The sequence below is a fragment of the Kryptolebias marmoratus genome, linkage group LG1, assembly GCF_001649575.2.
Source record: "Kryptolebias marmoratus isolate JLee-2015 linkage group LG1, ASM164957v2, whole genome shotgun sequence".
In the NCBI taxonomy this organism is placed as follows: Eukaryota; Metazoa; Chordata; class Actinopteri; order Cyprinodontiformes; family Rivulidae; genus Kryptolebias; species Kryptolebias marmoratus.
This window is the reverse complement of record NC_051430.1, coordinates 11,595,985-11,614,623: the sequence shown is the minus strand read 5'-3', so window position 1 is coordinate 11,614,623 and position 18,639 is coordinate 11,595,985. Positions and strand designations below refer to the sequence as shown.

At 40.2% G+C, this 18,639-nt stretch overlaps 1 protein-coding gene across 2 annotated transcripts in view; it reads left to right on the top strand.

The window, feature by feature from the left end:
- adgrd1 (adhesion G protein-coupled receptor D1) overlaps window positions 1–18,544 on the top strand; it is a 36,919-nt gene extending 18,375 nt beyond the window's left edge. For both annotated transcript variants that reach the window (XM_017435301.3, XM_017435302.3), the window contains 12 exons: window positions 6,222–6,295; window positions 6,874–6,997; window positions 10,988–11,091; window positions 11,749–11,860; window positions 12,187–12,340; window positions 14,764–14,824; window positions 15,078–15,144; window positions 15,219–15,310; window positions 15,412–15,538; window positions 15,620–15,661; window positions 15,799–15,891; window positions 15,983–18,544. In XM_017435301.3, coding sequence (XP_017290790.1) covers window positions 6,222–6,295; window positions 6,874–6,997; window positions 10,988–11,091; window positions 11,749–11,860; window positions 12,187–12,340; window positions 14,764–14,824; window positions 15,078–15,144; window positions 15,219–15,310; window positions 15,412–15,538; window positions 15,620–15,661; window positions 15,799–15,891; window positions 15,983–16,078 — 1,146 coding nt within the window. In that variant the 3' untranslated portion in view covers window positions 16,079–18,544. The remainder of the gene's footprint in view (window positions 1–6,221; window positions 6,296–6,873; window positions 6,998–10,987; window positions 11,092–11,748; window positions 11,861–12,186; window positions 12,341–14,763; window positions 14,825–15,077; window positions 15,145–15,218; window positions 15,311–15,411; window positions 15,539–15,619; window positions 15,662–15,798; window positions 15,892–15,982) is intronic.
- Window positions 18,545–18,639: the final 95 nt, after the last annotated feature.

The following is an 18,639-nucleotide window of genomic DNA, read 5'->3' as shown; positions in this document are numbered from 1 at the left end:
CCCCCCCCCCACGGTTTTCCTCACACCCTCCACAGCTCGACACGTCTCGTTGTTTTTGGGGTCTACCTCAGAGAGAGAGAGAGAGAGAGAGAGAGAGAGAGATGAAACCACAGCTGCATGTCTTTTCACGTCCCCTGACAGCATGATCTCATCTAACGCTCGCTGGGTTTTGCTGGTTGGATTCAGATTGTTACTCGGCGCTCTGCACGAGGGTCGGCTCGGGACCCACATCTGACTGAAACGTTATAACAGCAAAACGACCTGGGCCAAACTGGTCCCAGGTTGTGTGATTCTGGAGTTTAAAGGCTCTTAAAGGGATGAATCAAATGGAAGTGGGGTTCTGTGGCAAGGGTGTGCACAATTAGTATCTCGCCTGTTGCAGAAAGCTCTTTGAACAACTTCAAAGAACTTAATTCGGACTGGATTGACAAACTAAGTGGGACCAAGACTAAAGTGGATTGCTACCATCTTAGAACAGCTCCAATGCTATAATTTTTATAGCAGTTCATGCAAATACTATTTTGTTTACCTCTACATGAACATCAGTGTCATATTACATAGTTATTACAATATAATATCCTTAACAGAAGTGCCATAGGCTGCATTGGAAGTGCATTGGGGATGTTCAGACTGACCACACTCACACCATTGACCCACTCCCAATGGTTTTACATCAGCCATGTCATATTTCGGCTGTGATGTAACATACCAACATATCTGCAATTTAAAAGCATTTTAAAATGGCGGTAGTGATATACATTCAGTACTGAAAATTTTTTTTTTGCTTTGAAAATGAACACATTTGGTTAAGTATATCTAGCTCACCCAGCTAAGTTTCAATGCTAACACGGCTAAGCAACACACTTCTGAGGAAACTCTAAAGAGAAGAGACAAGGTTCCTCAGGACATCAATAAGGCAAAAATTATCACAGAATAGGAGACCAGTCGCTGCGGTGGAGAAAAAAACAGATTTTGTTGCCTTTTGGAGCTGTAGGAGCCGCGGTACATCTAATCCTTCCTGCACTACAAAACCAACACAGCACTACCTGAGCTGTACAAAACGTTTGCCATCACCTGTCATAAAAATTGTCCTTGTTTATAATATGCTGGTGGAGTTTCTCAGTCACCTAGGACATAACAAACCAAAAAAGAAAACTGTAGCTGAAGACGTTTGTGGAGTTCCAAGCTTTAAAGTGCATGAGATGCTCCGCTGTGCGAGCTGGATTCACACGCAGATTAATATCAATCTCTCCGCCACAGAGGCAAACAAAGATCCTAATGACTCTCCAGGGGAGGGGAGGGAGATTAATCTGCATATGAATTGAATTTAACTGCCCAACAGAGCATATCATGCAGTTTAAAGCTTGGAACCCCACATCTCCTTCTTTCTTTTTTTAATTGTGAAAGCTTCCCGTATGGGAATTGACACATGTTCAACTACAGAATAGAGGGCCAGTTGTTTTGTTTTTTTCTTCCCTTTTCTTTTTTGGACTTGTTAAGAATAAAAAAACACAACAACTTCAGGAACAACATGAACCCAGGTTTTCGTTACTGCAGTAGAGCTGTTGAAGCAGGAAGCCCACGATTGGCATTGATTTTATTCATTCTAAACTACTTACGGTATGAAATCTGTAGGCCTGTGCTGTAAATTACAGCATCCAATTGAGTCTTGAATTGGCATTGGGTATTGTGCTTTCATTGTTTTTTCAGTATGCAGGACTGTGTTCCCTCCCCAGATGTGCTGCAATGAAATCCTTCCCTCTCTTTCTAAACACAACAGTTCATCTTTTTTGCTCATGTGACCTCTCTGTTGTTTAATAAATGCAGCTATTACCCAACTTTGCCACACTTTAGCCATCCTCTCATTTAGCACCTCCTGTACACTAAGACACTAAGTAGTGGGAGTAGTAGCTGAGAGTCACCCCCAATGCATACTCTGAGCTTCGTTTAAAAATTTTGGTATGCAAGGCAGCAGACAGCATGCAGTCCTTCAAGGAATGCTGCTTTCATTTTAGCAGTGCTGGACGGGGTACAAAGGAGAAGAAGAAAAAAAGAGCTAAATGTTTTTCTTTCTAAACAAAGTCCAAAAATGAAATGATTTGTTTTAGTACTAATACTGCTTACATTTGCTAGTGGTGAATGATGACTTATTTAATATCAAAGTACAGTGTGTGTGTGTGTGTGTGTGGATTATATTTCATCACGAGCCTGTCTGTTTTGAATTGTCATTTGAAACAAAAACGACGGCTGGTTTGTAGATTTCTTCATCCTTTCATTACCTCCGCTATGCTTGAGAACCAGCTGTTGGTTTAAACTGGTCAGATGTACACAAGAGCGCAGAAACACAACACCCCAAGCTAAACAAAATAACGGGACAAGTGCTATAAGCAATCTGGACTTTACATAAAAGAGGCAGTGGAATTGTTTTTCCCTTTTGTGTCCAACCAGAACTCCTAAAGTCTCAAAGCAGAAAGGCTTCGAGAAGCTCTGTTACAAAACACAAAGGACACATTGTGGACTTGTGAGGTCTGATTTCTTTTGCAGTTGTCGGATGTATGTAAAAGTGTAAATACTGAGTGGAAAAAGGGAAGAGAGGGGGAAATGCCACAAACCGCAAGGCTAGATCAGGATTATATCCTGTGATGTAGATTAGTAGAACTCCTACTTTATTCGGCTTCTTTGTACTTTCGCTTGGCGGCACAGCTGCAGCCTCAGTGAAGATACCATTCGAATACACTTGTATGCTAAGCCGTGTCCAGCTGTGTAATTATAACAGACAACCAAAGTCAAGGCAAGGTTTTGTGATGTTGTGGAAACCTAAGAGAAATCGTATAGAAGCATGCAAAAATACAAAACATTGTGTAAAATGCAAAAAAAAAGGAAGAAAGAAAAAGAAAAACAGAATGCAATGATCTGCAAAACTAACAAACCCATAATTTATTCAGAATAGAACACAGTACATATATCAGATGTTAATCTACATCTTGAACAGAATTTGAAAGTCAAAGACCTGATACAGGAGCTTGTTGGTGCTAAAATACTATTTTATTTCTGTCAAACTGTCTTGTCTTTGGTTTTTAGTTCCTGTTCCTAGATTCAAGTGAAGAAAAACAAACTGACAGGCTGCCGGTAACAAAAAGCCGAAAGGTCCATTTTAAAGTTGCTTACTTGATGGTTATGTGTCGTCACAAGACCGGTTCATTTCTTGAGTTTCGGAGGCTTTTTTAGGCCTGGATGATTCATAGGTCAGAAATAAGTGGCTAAGCATAGAAAAAAAAAATCATTGTTCTAAGAATGGTTAGGTAAAACTGAGCAGCCAAACAAACGGCTGAAGAAATATTGATTCAGACCACTTTTAAAAGATTACAATAAACTCTGACTCCTTGGAAACAGCACTGTACCTTCACTGATGTTCAGCTTAAACTGTTTTCTGTTTTAGGTTTATGGTTTGTTTTATTGCTTCGCTCGGTCAGATAACAGATCTGAGTGGAGCGGTTGGACAGAAAGTGTTTTTTCTGATTCACTTGTTGAGTAACAAAACTAGACTCTGGAGGCGAACTCAATTTTGACAGGATGATGGGTTTAATCAGAGGCGCTCGGTGCTCATTATGTTGTTATGGTTTTCGTTATTTCTACCCATCTGCGCACGGTTCAGCTGTAAGACCTGCACTAACTAACCCTTTGATGCCAGTCATTCCACATTTTAAAGGCTTTGCTTTCATTTCTGAGTCTACCCTAAACCTTTAAACTAACTGCATCAAACTCTAAGGTATTATTACACATCCTGTTCAAATCATGCCTTTAAAGAAAACTAAATCCAGTGCTTTTTGAGAAATTAATCTGGAGTTAATCTTTTTCAGGGATCAAAACATTCAGCTTGTTCAGATCATTATGACTACGATTTTTGGGTTTTGTAATTTTTATACTTTTTGAATTATTGTTGGTGGGGGCGTGGCCAAAGGCAGCTTATTTGCATAATAGTGAAGTAGCCCTAAAACTGCTCATTCTGAAATGAGCTCGAAACAGGCAGAACTGATCAGGTGAAATCTCAATATCTGAGAATGATTTTGTGTATTAAATGTCATGAACATGTTTTGGACAGCCCACAGACCTATTCTGACTTGTTCAAGGAAGCATAATAGGTCCCCTTTAACTCTAACAACTCTGTTTCGGCTGTTTCAGCACTCAGCGTTCAAACTGCCTTTTCACAAAAAAACGTAAATTTTGTCCAATTTAACTGAATGTTTTTTCAAATTTCACACAGAAAACAAAAGGGATTTTTTATATCAAAAGGGTTTGTACATGAATACATTGCCTAAAGAATTTATTGAACTTTAGAAAATGCAGTATTTGGAGGAATCTGAGGTATTTTGCAAGAAATGTAGTGGAATCTTATATTGAATTTGTTTAGGTACTTTATGATGAGGCCGAAGAAAAAAATTTTTATGCTATAATCACTCTGCATTCTTTTATGTAAAAATCAACTGCTATGTCTTTTAAAACGCAGCGTCGACTGAGAGTCAGAAACAAAAAGTGCTGTAAACGAAGCTTCGTTCCACAGCTGCTCTCAGTTGTACCAGATACAGAAGCGGCAGAGACACCCTGATATGATTTATTGTCCTCCGCTCCCCGACTGCTCTCCTTTATCATCTCAGCTCTTACTAACTTTCCCTCTCTCCGCTCTGCCTCCCTGACGAGGCTCAGAGTGATGGCCTGGGCAGCGTTTACCGGCCTTCTGTTGGTAATAAAGACTTGGAGCTGCAGCTGCCGTCTTGGCTGGTAGATTCTGAGGCCACGGGGCACAAAAGGGAACATTAGCGTGCTGTTAAGGCCCGGCCCATTCTCTAAAATGCGCCCAAACGCTCGCGAGCGACTCTGGTCCCTGCACCGCCGCTCAGACATCAGCTGGAAAATCCAAACAGGGTTTCCACTCCAAACAGATGAGAAGGAGGAAACGTGGCCTTACGAGTGTGATGGTCTGTTTGTTGATGATTATGTCGGCTGGTGTCTTGTATATTTCAGGGATAGTTTTAAAGACCTTTTCAAGTTTCTCAGACCCAACGTCCTGAATGTCTGTCCAGTGCATTAGTCTCAAGTGTCCCCATATGAGATGACTAAAGAGCTGCATTTGCAAAACAGACAGAGCGAAAAGCCCGGTGTCATATATCGCCCTCCACCTTTCAGGCCAGAGTTTTAAACTAAAATGATCTTATGATGAAAAGGGACAGAGTTACCTGAGCTATTGTCATTTTTGGCTGTGGCATCCATCTTGGATCAAGTTGAAGCTGTCTGTCCATTGATAACTCTGCAAGTTTCATTCAGATTTGGTCATTATGTGCTTTGCTTTGGGATATTTTTTCACTGGTCCATACGAGGCAGGAAACAGGCAGCCCAATTGTCCGTTTTATTCCGGGTTTTTCCAGAAGGGCAGAAGGACAGTCCGTGTCCCTCAGTCAGGACGTCCCAGGCTCAGGGAACGAGGAGAGGTGTGCAGGTTCTCAGTGACCAGCCGGTGGAAGTGTTTTCTCCTCGATTCCAAGCTGAGGAGGGTGGTGGTTTTGACCTGAAATCAGGCCCAGGCCCCAATTACTGCATTCCTGCCCTGCAGCCATTAGCTCACCGTCTCTGAGGAATCCATGTCTTGAAAACAAGAAGTGACGTGGAAAAACTGGTTTATAATCAAATAAAATTGTTCAAGACCACAGGGACTTCTACTTAGCCGAAAAGATGTGAAAAATTAAGTAGCTTATCGCTTTCCTTCAGAACAAAATCTTCTTTTACGAACATCTGAGCAACAAAAACAGTGTTTTGAATTTTTTTTTTTTCTATCCATAACTGATTCCTCAACTGATTAATTTTAAAAGCCAACCAAATTCAAGATGGCCAAGCATAGCCGACTGATCTTAGAAAACATAACAAATTGGTATATCTCAGCCAATTTTACAGATGTTGAGCTAAAGTTTGACCTGGTAGTAGCTGAGACTCATTCACAAACCAAACTCGGAGCATGAAACCTCACAGTAATGCGTGAGATTGTGTGTAACATCAAAGATTTTTTAACCAAAATGTCTGTAATGCCATCGTTTCCCAACATAAGATGATCTTAGTCTAAAACTCTGGCACGAAAGGCAGCGGGCGATACTCACTCCTTCAAGGAATGCGTAGCCTTTAACTTGTTTTTTTTAGTTTTTCCTTTTTTAACTTTTCTCATTCTTTTTCAGAGCAAGGAACAGCAGGACCAGGTACTAAATCAGAGCAACAAGGTTTTCCTCTACTGTGCCTTTTTGGACTACAGGTGGGTGTGTGGGTGTGTGCATGTGGTTTATACAAGATTTCATCTTAATAATGATATTTTTGCTACATTTGCTGTTTAAGTCTGGGAGGCTTTAAATCACAAGACATGATCAGAGATTCAGAAAGGGATCCATTTCCTTCAACTCCCTCAAATCAAAATCATCCAGGGATAGGTGTGTTGCTGTTTCCCGTTGAGCAGCAGCCCTCTGCAGAAACACGGTTCTGTAAAACATTAATCCAAGACACCGTTTAGAGAGCATAAATCATTTTTAAAGGGAGTCTGATTGAGCTGGTTTCAAAGGCTTCCACCTCTTGCTCCCTCATTCCCTGACGCTCATGAAAAATGTGAATTATTAAACAATCCTGTCAGATTGAAGGGGCAAAAGCAGCAGAAAATAAAAATAAAAAAAAAAGATATGAGTGCTTGCCTCCCACAGTGGATTAATGCTGAGTTATCCCTGCTAGAAGTGCTCATGTAAAAGCAACCCTGTCATTTGTTTTTGCACACTTATTCCTCATGTTTCAGTTTCTGCGCTGGATCTGTTTACCGTGTGACTCAATCAGTGTTGTTCTTCGCAGTTCTAATGAGGGAGTGTGGTCCAATGAAGGCTGTGTGCGCTCAGAGGGAAACATGTCATACTCTGTGTGTTTGTGCAACCACCTCACTAACTTTGCCATCCTTATGCAAGTTGTGCCGTTGGAGGTAAGTTTTGTATGTGTGTGTGTGTGTGTGTGTGTGTGTGTCGGGGGGGTTGCTCTCCATTAAGGTTCAATGTATCAGGACACGACCTCTGGTGAACATCTGCTTTACACTGTGTCCTTATTTGTTTGGCAAAAACTAAGCCAAAATGCAACGCCGATGTACGTAAAAACTACAAGCCCAATAGTTGGGACACTGAGTACAATGCAAATAAAAAAAACAAAATGCAGTGATTTGTAAATCTCATAAACACGTATTTTATTCTCAATGGAACGTAGTAAACGTGAAATATTTAAAGTAAGAAATTGTACCATTTCAAGGAAAAAAAATAAGCTAATTGGGAATTTAATGGCGGCAGCACGTCTCAGAAAAGTTGGGACTGGTCCATGTTTCCATCTGTGAAACATCTCTTCTTTTACCAACAGTCTGTAAACATCCAGGACCTGAGGAGAGCAGCTGATGGAGGTTTTAGAGGGAATGTTGTCCCATTCTGGTCTGATGGAGGATTCTAGCTGTTCAATAGTCCTCTCTTCTTTGATGAATTTTTAGTTTCATGATGAGTCAAATGTTTTCAGTTGGTGAAAGGTCCGGACTGCAGGCAGAGCAGTTCAGCACCTGGACTCTTCTACTACGAAGCCATGTTGTTGTAATGGATGTGGTCTGTGGTTTAACATTGTCTTGCTGAAATATGTAAGGTCTTCCCCAAAAAAGATGCCATCTGGATGGGAGCAGATGTTGTTCTAAAACCTTTGTATACATTTCTGCCATGATGGTGCCTTTTCAGATGTGTAAGCTGCCCATACCATGGGAACTATTCACCCCCATACCATCAGAGAGGCAGGCTTTTGAACTGTGCACTGATCCCAGGTCAGCTGGTCTCTCTTCTTTTTTAGTACAGAGGACATAATGTTCATGGTTTCCAAAAATCCTTTTATGTTTTGATTTGTCTGACCACAGAACAGTTTTCCACTTTGACTCAGTTCATTTTAAACAAGCTTTGGTCCAGAGAAGATGGTGCTGTTTCTGGATGGTGTTCACATACGTTCACATTCGTCCTTGCATGATAGAGCTTTAACCAGCATTTGTGGACAGCACAGTGAACTGTGTTTACAGATGATGATTTGTGGAAGTGTTCCTGAGTCCATGCAGTGATGTGTATCACAGAAGCAGACCTGTTTGTAATGAGGACCTGAAGATCACGAGCATCCACTTTCAGCCTGGTCCTTGACCTTTGAGCACAGAGATTTCTTCAGATTCTTTAATTCTTGTGATGATATTATGAACTGTAAATGGTGGAATATCCGAAGTCCTCCCAATTTTACATTGAAGAACATGATTCTGAAATTGTTCCACTATTTTTAGACACAGGTTTTTGCAGACTGGTGAACCTATGCCCATCTTTACTTCTAAGAGATTCAGCCTCTCTAAAATGCTCTTTTTATACCCAGTCCTCTCACTGACCTGCTGCCAATTAACCTTATTAGGTACAAAATGCTCCTCCAGTCATTTTTTTATTTGAACCATTTACTTTTGCATTATTTTGTTGCCCCCGACTCAACGGTTTTAGATGTGTTACTGCCATAAAATTTAGAATTACGCTTTTTTTTTCAAAGGGTCCACCTTTTAATAAAATGATGTTTTAGTTCATTCAGATTAGGGTCAGCTCAAACCAGTTAAAGGGTAAACTTTGACTAAACTTATTTAAAAACTTTGTTTTCCTTTTTTAGCCTTTTTGGTGTGATTTAGTGCTATGATTGGGATCATTGTCCTCTTGCAGAGCTCTGTTTCACTCAGGCTTCACCTTTCAGAAAGATGGCCTTAAATTTGACTTTTTACGGATATATGACGGAGTTCAAGGTGGACTCAATGGCTGCAAGGTATTCAGGTTCTGTGGCTGCAGAATGAGCCCAAATCATCAAGCCCCCACCACCGTGCTTCATTGGTTTGAGGTGTTTGTGCTCTGTTGGACAAATGTAACACAGCGTGGTGTCCCCAGTCATGGTCCTTTAATTTATTAATTTTCAAACATATGGTTCGAGAAGTCCTGTGATGTCTTCACATGCAGCATTACAAGCCTAAGTCACGCTGCAATGTTCTTCTTAAAGAAAACAGTTTTTTTCCTGGCTGCCCTCCAAGCCTGCCATACTTGTTCAGTCTTCTCTAACTGCACTGACACAAACCTCAACCTTTAGGCCAGGAAAGATCAAGATGTAGCTTTTGATTTTTTTTTTGTTAATTTCTCTGAATATTGTATAGTTTGACATTAAGGATCTTCACTCCTGAGGAGATCTGCAACAACAGTCTCAACTCTTTTCCACTTAATAATCGTTTTCGCTGCAGATCGACAGACTTTAAATTGTTTTGAAGTGTCCTTATAACCCTTCCCAGATTGATGGGGCAGCAAACGTTACACTTCTGAGATCATCGCTGATGTCTTTGCTCTTTGGCCTCATGCTGACACAAATCTAAATGCTTCAGACAAGCAAACAAGTAAAAACCTCTGTTCAAGTGTGAATGTCAGTTTATTTCAAAGGCACAAAAGCTGGACCAAAAACACTTTAAAAACCGAAGGCAATGAAACAGTTTACTAAAACAGAATAAAATATACCAAATAATTTTAACAAAAGTCATCAAAACAGTTTTGAAAGGAGAAAAAATGCAAATAATTCTCTAATATAAAGCACAAAGAGAACTCAAAAGTTTGATTGAAAATTTGAATAATTTATTCTAAACATGGCGGGGGACAGAAGTCAACAAAATAATAATAAATCATAAGTTAATTAGTTTAAACTATGATTTTTTGATGTATGGAAGCCCTTAGTTCTTCACTCTGAACTTTGACCTAGTTTTTGGTAAATAAATGATGAAACTGGATGTCACGTGATGTTTTTTGTTTGTTGTTGTCTTTAACTAATTTTAGGAGCTTTTATGTTGAAGTCTTTAGAATAAAAAGCAGCAGGTTGGTGCCATACCAGCACCGAGTTTTAGTATTTAAAATGTCTGTTTCTTTTTAAAACCGCTTTTAGTGCAAAAATCAAACAGAATGTACAACTTCACTGTTGTTACGGGCAGGCCTACAGTCGCACGCTCAGCTTCACCTGTGGTTTTACAGTGAAGCAGTGAGACAAACATTACGATGTGTGGCCTTTTTCACAAGGTCTCAGCCTTTCAAAACATCAGCTGGAAATCACTGTTTTACATCTGGGATTGCAATTATTCTTTTGTCCCCCACCCCACCCCCGGACTGCTGTCCTCCACAGTATTAGAATAATTTAGAACCTCACCCCTGCATAAAATGCCTTTCATTTTGCTGCAGAGAATGCGTGTCGTGAGAGTGCGGCCAGCATCCACAATATCTTCTTAAAAATAGAAACGCCGACTTGTTTTTGCAGCTAAGCGAGGTAGTTCTGTATATAGAGGCACTCGAGTCTATCTGATGCTATACGTTCCCACAGCCGGCCTCTAATTAGTGGGCTGCCTCATCTCCCCCACCAGCTGCAGGGGAACATCCCACGTTTCCCTTTTGCTTGAAGCCTGAGTCTCTTCTGCCCTCATAATAACAGGGCGCATGTGTAGACAGTTCTTAGAGAATCAAAACCGAACCCTCAAAATAGCCCGAACTCCAAAACAACATCTACGCAGGCAGCCAAACGCCATAGATGTGTATATATAAAAAAACATAACTATCATAATGATATTTAAGCTTCTTGGGCTTTTGGACGTTTTGCTCATTCTTTTAGTTTGAATTAAGATAATCAAACAAATGTTATCGTCACTGAGGAACATTTTAATTCCAGGACCTGAGCACAGACCTTTCTGTTGAGCCTCCTGATGATCGTAGGGAGCTCTGCGGGCTTGTTTTGATCTCTGTCTGATGAAGCAAGCGTAGTAAACTGGGCTCCGTCAGCACTGCTCATGTGTAATGTGTGTGTACTATTTAAGTCAAATGACATGTCTTGTCCAGTGCTGACAGGGATCTGTCTCCTTCCACAGCTCACCACTGACCACAAGATGGCACTATCAACCATCGGTTACGTCGGGTGCTCCATCTCCATCTTCTGCCTCGCCATCACTCTGGTCACTTTTGCCATCCTCTCGTGAGTTGAAATCTGCCGGCTGCAGTCGTGGAATGTTTCGCAGCTCTCATACTATCACACTTTTACGAACAAACAGATTTACAGATTTACACATGATCTACTGAATGTAAACATTTTTATAGGCATGCTTCTTGAAACCCTCCATTGTTATCACCTGCTGCTGATGTGTGTGTGTGTGTGTGTGGTGGGGGGGGGAGGTTCTGTCTGTAGCGTTAGTAAAATATCTCACGAACCAGTGGGACAGGTTTTAATGAAGCTCTTAGAAAGTAATGATTGGATGCACATTTACACTGATTAACCCTTTGGAGTGAAACCTGATTCAATAAGGATGCCAGAGCTAACTCAGACAATAATGACTGCAACTCAGTCAGTTTTACAGATACCGAGCTAAGGTTTGATGTGGTAGTAGCTGAGATTCATCCTCAACACATAGTTTAACTGCTAACAGGTCAGGTGAGATCCTGCAATATTGCATAATGTCAATTTGGATCAAAACAGCTATAACTCCGTCAGATTTCATCATAAAATGATCTTGGTTTAAAGCTCTGGCATGAAAGGTAGCAGATAAAATCCATTTCTTCAGGGAATGCAATGCCTACATAGTATCTTTATTACTGAGGCACTGTAGTAAGTTGTTATCTTCTCGCTGGCCTGTAGGTCAGTTAGTACCATCCGCAACCAACGCTATCACATCCACGCCAACCTGTCCTTCGCCATCCTAGTGGCTGAGATCCTCCTGCTCATCAGCGCTCGCTTTGACCCGGGCACGGTCAGTACACTCCCCCGCAGCACAAACGATAACGATGCTGGGAAATCAGCAGCAAACACAGAACAGAACAACGATGATTGGGACAATTTATTAACACGATTTAGAAAATACAAATGTTGATTAAACCAACAGTAGTGAGTGAATAGAGTTACAGAGCATTATGTTGAAGGTGCGTAAACATGAAACGTGTTGCCAGGTAACAATAGTTTGCATTTTCACAAAAACTGAACAAACAAGAGGTGACTAATAGTGTTTAAGACAGACTAAAATGAACATTAAATGAGAATATTTTAATAGTAAAAGTCTGTTTTTTCTTGCGGTCCCAGCTGCCCTGTAAGGTCATGGCCATCCTGCTGCACTTCTTCTTTCTGAGCGCTTTTGCCTGGATGCTGGTGGAGGGCCTCCATCTTTACAGTATGGTGGTGAAGGTGTTCGGCTCTGAGGACAGCAAGCACTTCTACTACTACGGCATCGGCTGGGGTAGGTCTGCGATGTCTCTTAAACCGTTTGGGTTCGTCTCCTATCTCTTGTTGGATCCAGTTTCTATCTATTGCCAAGCTGTTTCGGAGTTATTCGATCAAACAGCGCTGAATAATAGGCTGGTTAATGGCGCAAGGTTCAATAAGTCTGCACTAAATGGATTTAGTTTAACACTCACTTGTTTTTGCTTTCAGTGAACTTGAGCGATATAAGTGTGCATGAACTCCATTTAACATGTTGAACCTATTAGTGCAAATCATCCGTTTTTATGACTTCCTTTCCATTCACTAGAGTAATTTTTCATTTTGTGTGATCATCTGGAAATTATATCCTGGAGTATAGCTGTTATCCCCCAAAAAATGCTCACTTAAAAATAAGTATAACTGTATTTGCTGCTCTAGAAACAACTCTTTGTCTCTCATTAGCTCCTCCAAGTTGTTTCCTTGCAACACAGTCCATCAGATACTTCTGCAGCTAGGAGACTAGAAGCACAACATTTGAATAATAAAAAAAATGAATAATTTCAAGAAGATGAGGACTGTTTTGCAAAGAAAATAATAAGAACCAGAGCCGGGTGACTGACAGAATATGTGAGGAGATCAGACCCCACAAAGCTCATTCTTTTCAGCTTTGGTGGAAGCTACCCTGGGGAGTTTTGACCACAAAGCAAGAAAACAGTAAAAACAAAAGAGTTTTTCGAGCAAACAAATTTAGTTATCAAAACGTCAAGCTTTAAGGGTTCAGTATGATTGAAAATTACACTTATATTTCTGTAAAAACAAGTCTATATTCCTAAATATGATAATAATATCAAGACAGTCTTTTTTTTTTTTTTTTGGAGAAATGCTCTTTGCCAGTTTTCATTTAGATTACCAATAAATCTTTCATGAGTTTATGATATCACAACTGTTCAGCCTCTGTCTCCAGCAGCCCCCTGAGCGTGTGCTGACAGTTTCTAGCTTTTATGTCTCCATTTTAACTGCCATGATGTCTAAGTCACTGGCTGGAAAACGAAAATAGGCTTTCTAAACTGAGGTGCAGTTCCACTTAGATTTAATAGTTATGTTAGTTTCATTTCATACTATTTTGAAAAAGCTATTATTACCATAATAATAAATTGAAACAAATAGTAAACATAGAAGGTTGAACCTCTTGCATTGATCCTTACTGCAACAGAAGAAGGTGGATATATAAATCAATATATGATCTTTGTGTGTATATATAATCTTAGGGCTTGTAAATAAAAGCTAAATCTTGCGACTTCAGCCCATTAGGCCCTTCTTGACACTTGACGGAAACCCCATTAAGCGCTTCACAAGCTGTTAGAAGTGGGTTGACTGCAACAAATTTGTAAAATCTCCTTCAATGTGATTCTACCACTGGCCAACCGGCAATTAGGTTTTTCCCTGCTATTTTCTCCTGCACCCTCATCACGTTCCATACACCCCCAGTGTGACTTGTTCACACCGTGTCAAGATCACGCCACGCTCGCATGACGCTACAGCCACTGGCATCACGTCTGCCCTAGCTTGTATCCATGGCCTAGTCCTGCTCCCGATTCTCGACGACCAAGCCATGCGGGTGCACAGACAGGCCCCACATCGTGGCCACTCTGCCACCATGCTCTCTCCCCAACATTTGTGTGTGCTCATACCATCATGGACCTATCCTCATTACTAGCATAATGAGGAGCCCACCACCTTCTTAATACGCACCCGAAGACTTCGCCGAGACCCTGAAAAGACCACCCATGTTCTGGTTATCATTTACACCATTGTATTATCCAATGTGAAGGAGGCCTTAATGGAGACTGTCACAAAACAAGGCAGACAAAGTCTTGAGGACCCAAATGCAGACACGTGGGACAACTTACCTGGTCATAAAAATAACCTTTTATCAGGACAATGAGCAGGACTCGGAGAAATGGGGGAAAGCAGCAGTAACTACATGATGACACGATGAAGAACTGATATAACTAAAATACCGGAAAGCAGGCACCATAAATACGCAGGGAGCTGATGCCACACGAGAAACAGGTGTGATGATTACAAACTCGGGCCAGGTGTGACAAAGAGACAGGGAAGGGAGATTGATAAAAGAGCTGATATTACAAAAAAAAAAGAAACATGAACACGGAATTTGAAATCAGGGACGCACAGGTGGAAGTCACTGAAATGAACCTGTGGTCATTAAATGCAAATAATGCTAACAAAACCTAGTATATGTGCTCAAACTCGTGTGGTATAGTGTAATCACTTAACATTACTGGCACATGAACATATTAAACTGTGTAGACAGTGAATAAAAAAATAATAAAGTCATCCAAAAGAGTCTCGGACCTAGATTTCCCTGACTTTCCTTTAGATAGCAGGTGAATCCTGTCATGCCTTCTCTTACATTAGTGTAATTGGATCTTCTGCCAGGTTCTCCGCTGGTGATCTGTGTCGTATCCATAACGTCTGCCTTTGACAGCTATGGTGACAAGTAAGTATGACCAGCACCTGGGGGGAGAGAGGGGTGGTTGTATGACATACACTTAATTCTATTAAAATCGTTGCAGGAGAATGACATCACTTGTGAAAGAAATTTGAAACAGCTGTGTTTAACGTTGTTTAAAAGCTTTTAGTTCAAGCAGCACGACATTCAGTATTGACATTACATTACAACCTCCTTGTGTGGCCGCGGGAGGGAACACGTTCTATTTTGTATTTTGCTGATTTTTCCACTGCTGTTTCAGCTGCTGGCTATCGCTGAAGACGGGGGCCATTTGGGCGTTTGTGGCACCCGCTCTTTTTGTCATCGTGGTAAGACGTCACCTCCGCATCTTCTGACTTGTAGCCTGTTTGCCAGTGCATTTCATGAACTTTCTGACGACCAGGTGAACATCGGCATTCTGATATCCGTGACCCGGATCATATCTCGAATCAGTGGGGAGAATTACAAGGTTCATGGGGATGCCAATGCAGTCAAGTGAGTTCCTTGGCTCCACAAAATTTGTTTAATTGTGCAACGTATTTAATTTTGCCAAACACTATCATCAAGATCGTGTTTGTCTCTCGGTTTGTTTGAAGGCTGACAGCCAAAGCGGTGGCTGTGCTCCTGCCCATACTTGGCATTTCCTGGATCTTTGGCGTTCTTGCTGTCAACACACACTCATTGGCATTCTTGTATATCTTTGCTGTATTCAACTCATTACAAGTAAGTCCTTCTCTAGTCAATCCCTGCTTTTATTGAAAGTTTGCTGCCATTCTTAAAAGTTGACTTTTTTTTCCTCTGTAGGGGTTCTTTGTCTTCTTGTTTCACTGTCTCCTCAACTCTGAGGTATGGGGCTAAATATTTGGTGCATTTGGTTAATTATACATTTTGCGAGCTCTCGTGGGTAAATAAATTCTGCTTATAAGCGGTCGTCGTCTTTGCTGAGACAAACTCGCATTGACTTTTTTGTTTTCTGTCTGCAGGTCAGAGCTGCATTCAAACACAAAACCAAAGTGTGGTCGCTTACCAGCAGTTCCATCCGAAACATCAACGTGAAACCATTCAACTCTGATATTGTGAGGGCCGCTGATGAAAATACTTTACAACAAACGTGACCCAGCTGACTTCTAAGTGCCCTAATGCTCTGTTTCCCATCTTCTGATGCAGATGAATGGACACAGGGAGGGTGGGACGCCCACTAAGATGCACACGTGGGACAAGAGCACCAACTCAGCCAACCGTATCGACCTTTCTGCCGTGTAGAAAGCAAATTTGCAGTTTGCGCCTGTGGAAGGAGAGCAGTTTGGGGCTCACTCGGGTGGAATGGCAAACCCCCCCCCCCTCAGACCGGAGATTTATCCCTCTGTGTCATAAAGCAAACAGACACTCATCCTCTCTGAGAGGCGGATACACACCTAAAGACAAACAGACTCTTATAAGACTGTGCCCCTATTTTTCTCCCCACAAAAACAAAGAAAATGATATATTTGTGTGTGTCAACAAAAGACACTGTATACTATAGTGTCTTATTCCTTTGTTGAATCTGTTCTATGTATATAGGCCTATTTGCCGCCTTTTTGAGAGGTACATGACGAGACAAGGTTCCTATCTGTTTAATAAATACAGTTATAAAATAAAAATAAAAAAACCATGACGTGGCAAAAAATGTAGTTAAACCAGTGTCTGTAATTGACAGTTGAGAAAACAACAAACAGCAACAGCACATTTCCACTAAATATGTCAAAACTAGTTTCTGCAGCTAACTTATTGTCCACGTGAGATTTTTGTCGATTTAATAAATATAGTCGTAAAAAAACAGTGACGTGACGCAAACAGTGGGTTTACACACTCATTGTTAAACCAATGATTGACAGATAGTTATGCAAAATGACAAATAGTAACATATTTCCAGTAATTTGGGTCAAAGCTACCTTTTCCCGCTGGCTACGGTGTTCATTCTCTGCATGCATTACAGATTTTTGTTGGTTTAATGACTATATAGAAGACCACATTTTTACCATTATCTGTAGGCATTTTTCTTGTTGTTATTACAGTATATTTTTACCAGTCAAATGTAATTTAAAAACCATCCGTCTACAATGCATTGTGGTATGCCTATGTTTAACTAGTTAGCATAGCTAGCACAAAGACTGGAAAGCTAATCTTGTTTGACATAAACATGACTAAGCTCCCCTAAGTCTCATTAAGCTTCACTTTGTCTCGTTTTTTCTCGTTTAAAAACGTAAAACAGAAATGTAAAAATAACTAATTGTGGTATTCAGTTAGGTTCATTCGTCGAATTCCATCAGACAAGCAGCCGACCATATATAGGACAAGTACGAAAGATGTTTCTGAAAGAAATTTCAACTAAATATTTAAAATACCATATACACCGAGGTGTCAGAAAAACTTGTATATCTCTAAATTTATCTTAAATGTTTCAGCAGACAGTCTAGAAGTGTCCCAGAGGCATATGAAGCTGTAAAAATGTTGATAAAAATTTGATTTTGATTCAAGAATCCATGGCATGTGTATGAAAATTTTCCGTCAAGGGGCCTAGGTGGCTGGTTGAAGTCATTTTAAGGACCAACACAAACGTGAATTTCACCTTCTGAAGACATTTCAGGGAAGCCTCGTCAGATATGAACTCTTCTGGCTTTAATCACTGTGTGTTATTGACTTATTAGTAAAAGTGTTTTTACCGTTTTATTCAATGTGACAAAAGCAGTTTGTCTGGCATGTAAGATACAAAAGCGTTACCAAGTCCTTTTTTTTCAAACTTCGCAATAGCTCCATTTTTTTTCTCACACAATCAAATAGCACATCTGTTTTTAATCATGTACAGAAAATGAAATACTTCAAAACATTTAAAGAAAATAAGTATTTTCTGCCCGTGCTTTGGTGCATTTGCACAACTATGGACAGAAAATTTAGTGTTAAATGTAAATATGGTGTTATTGTAGGCCTTCAGAACTATGCTGTCACCAGCTGTTAGTTATTTTTATCACAAAGGACTACGTGCAGATTTGATCTGGATGCACATCGACAGTAAACACCAGACTCACGCAGCTTTAATCCAATGTTTGTTTGGGACAATACCTGTTTTATCACCATAGTTGCTACGACAGTGAATTTAACTCTGTTATATTTATTTATTTTGTGTTTCCGATTGTGTTTATCATGTCTTCTTCAAGCTGAAAGTTATTTGCGATGTTCAGATTGTAAATTCTGCGTTTGTGGGTTTGTTTGTTTGTTTGTTGGAAGTTATTGGCTGGCGTAGTTCCAGTACCTCACACCTTAGGAAGCTGCCACATTTTAAGACTATGCTTTTCAAGAAATGGTGAATATTATGTATTGTTTATGTATTCAAGATCTGTGAATTTTTTGTTTTGTTTTGTTTTGTTTTTAGCTACTTCTGTTCCCAACATGTTTTATCTGAACCTAGATCGCTTTTGGTACAATAAAATATGAAGCATGTTCTAAAACAGAGAGACTTCAAATAGCTGTAATTTTTCTTAACAGTTTTGGTTTTGTTTAAGGTGTTCTTCATCTTACGCTGTGCCAACATTGTTTTATATTTACTGTAAGTCACTCTGCGCTTCCTCTTTTTATGTCAGATTTAAACTTGTTTATGTGTAAACTTCTACATGAAGCCTTTAATTGTTGTTATCTTGCGGTACTATGGTTTGTGCTTCTAATTATCATCATTAAAACCTTTATTACAAAAGATTATTTTCTTTATTTCACGATTTTCACCATAATGTTCATATTTGTATGGGTTATTAGGTGAGTATGGCTACTTTATGTGCCATTTGGTGGATAAT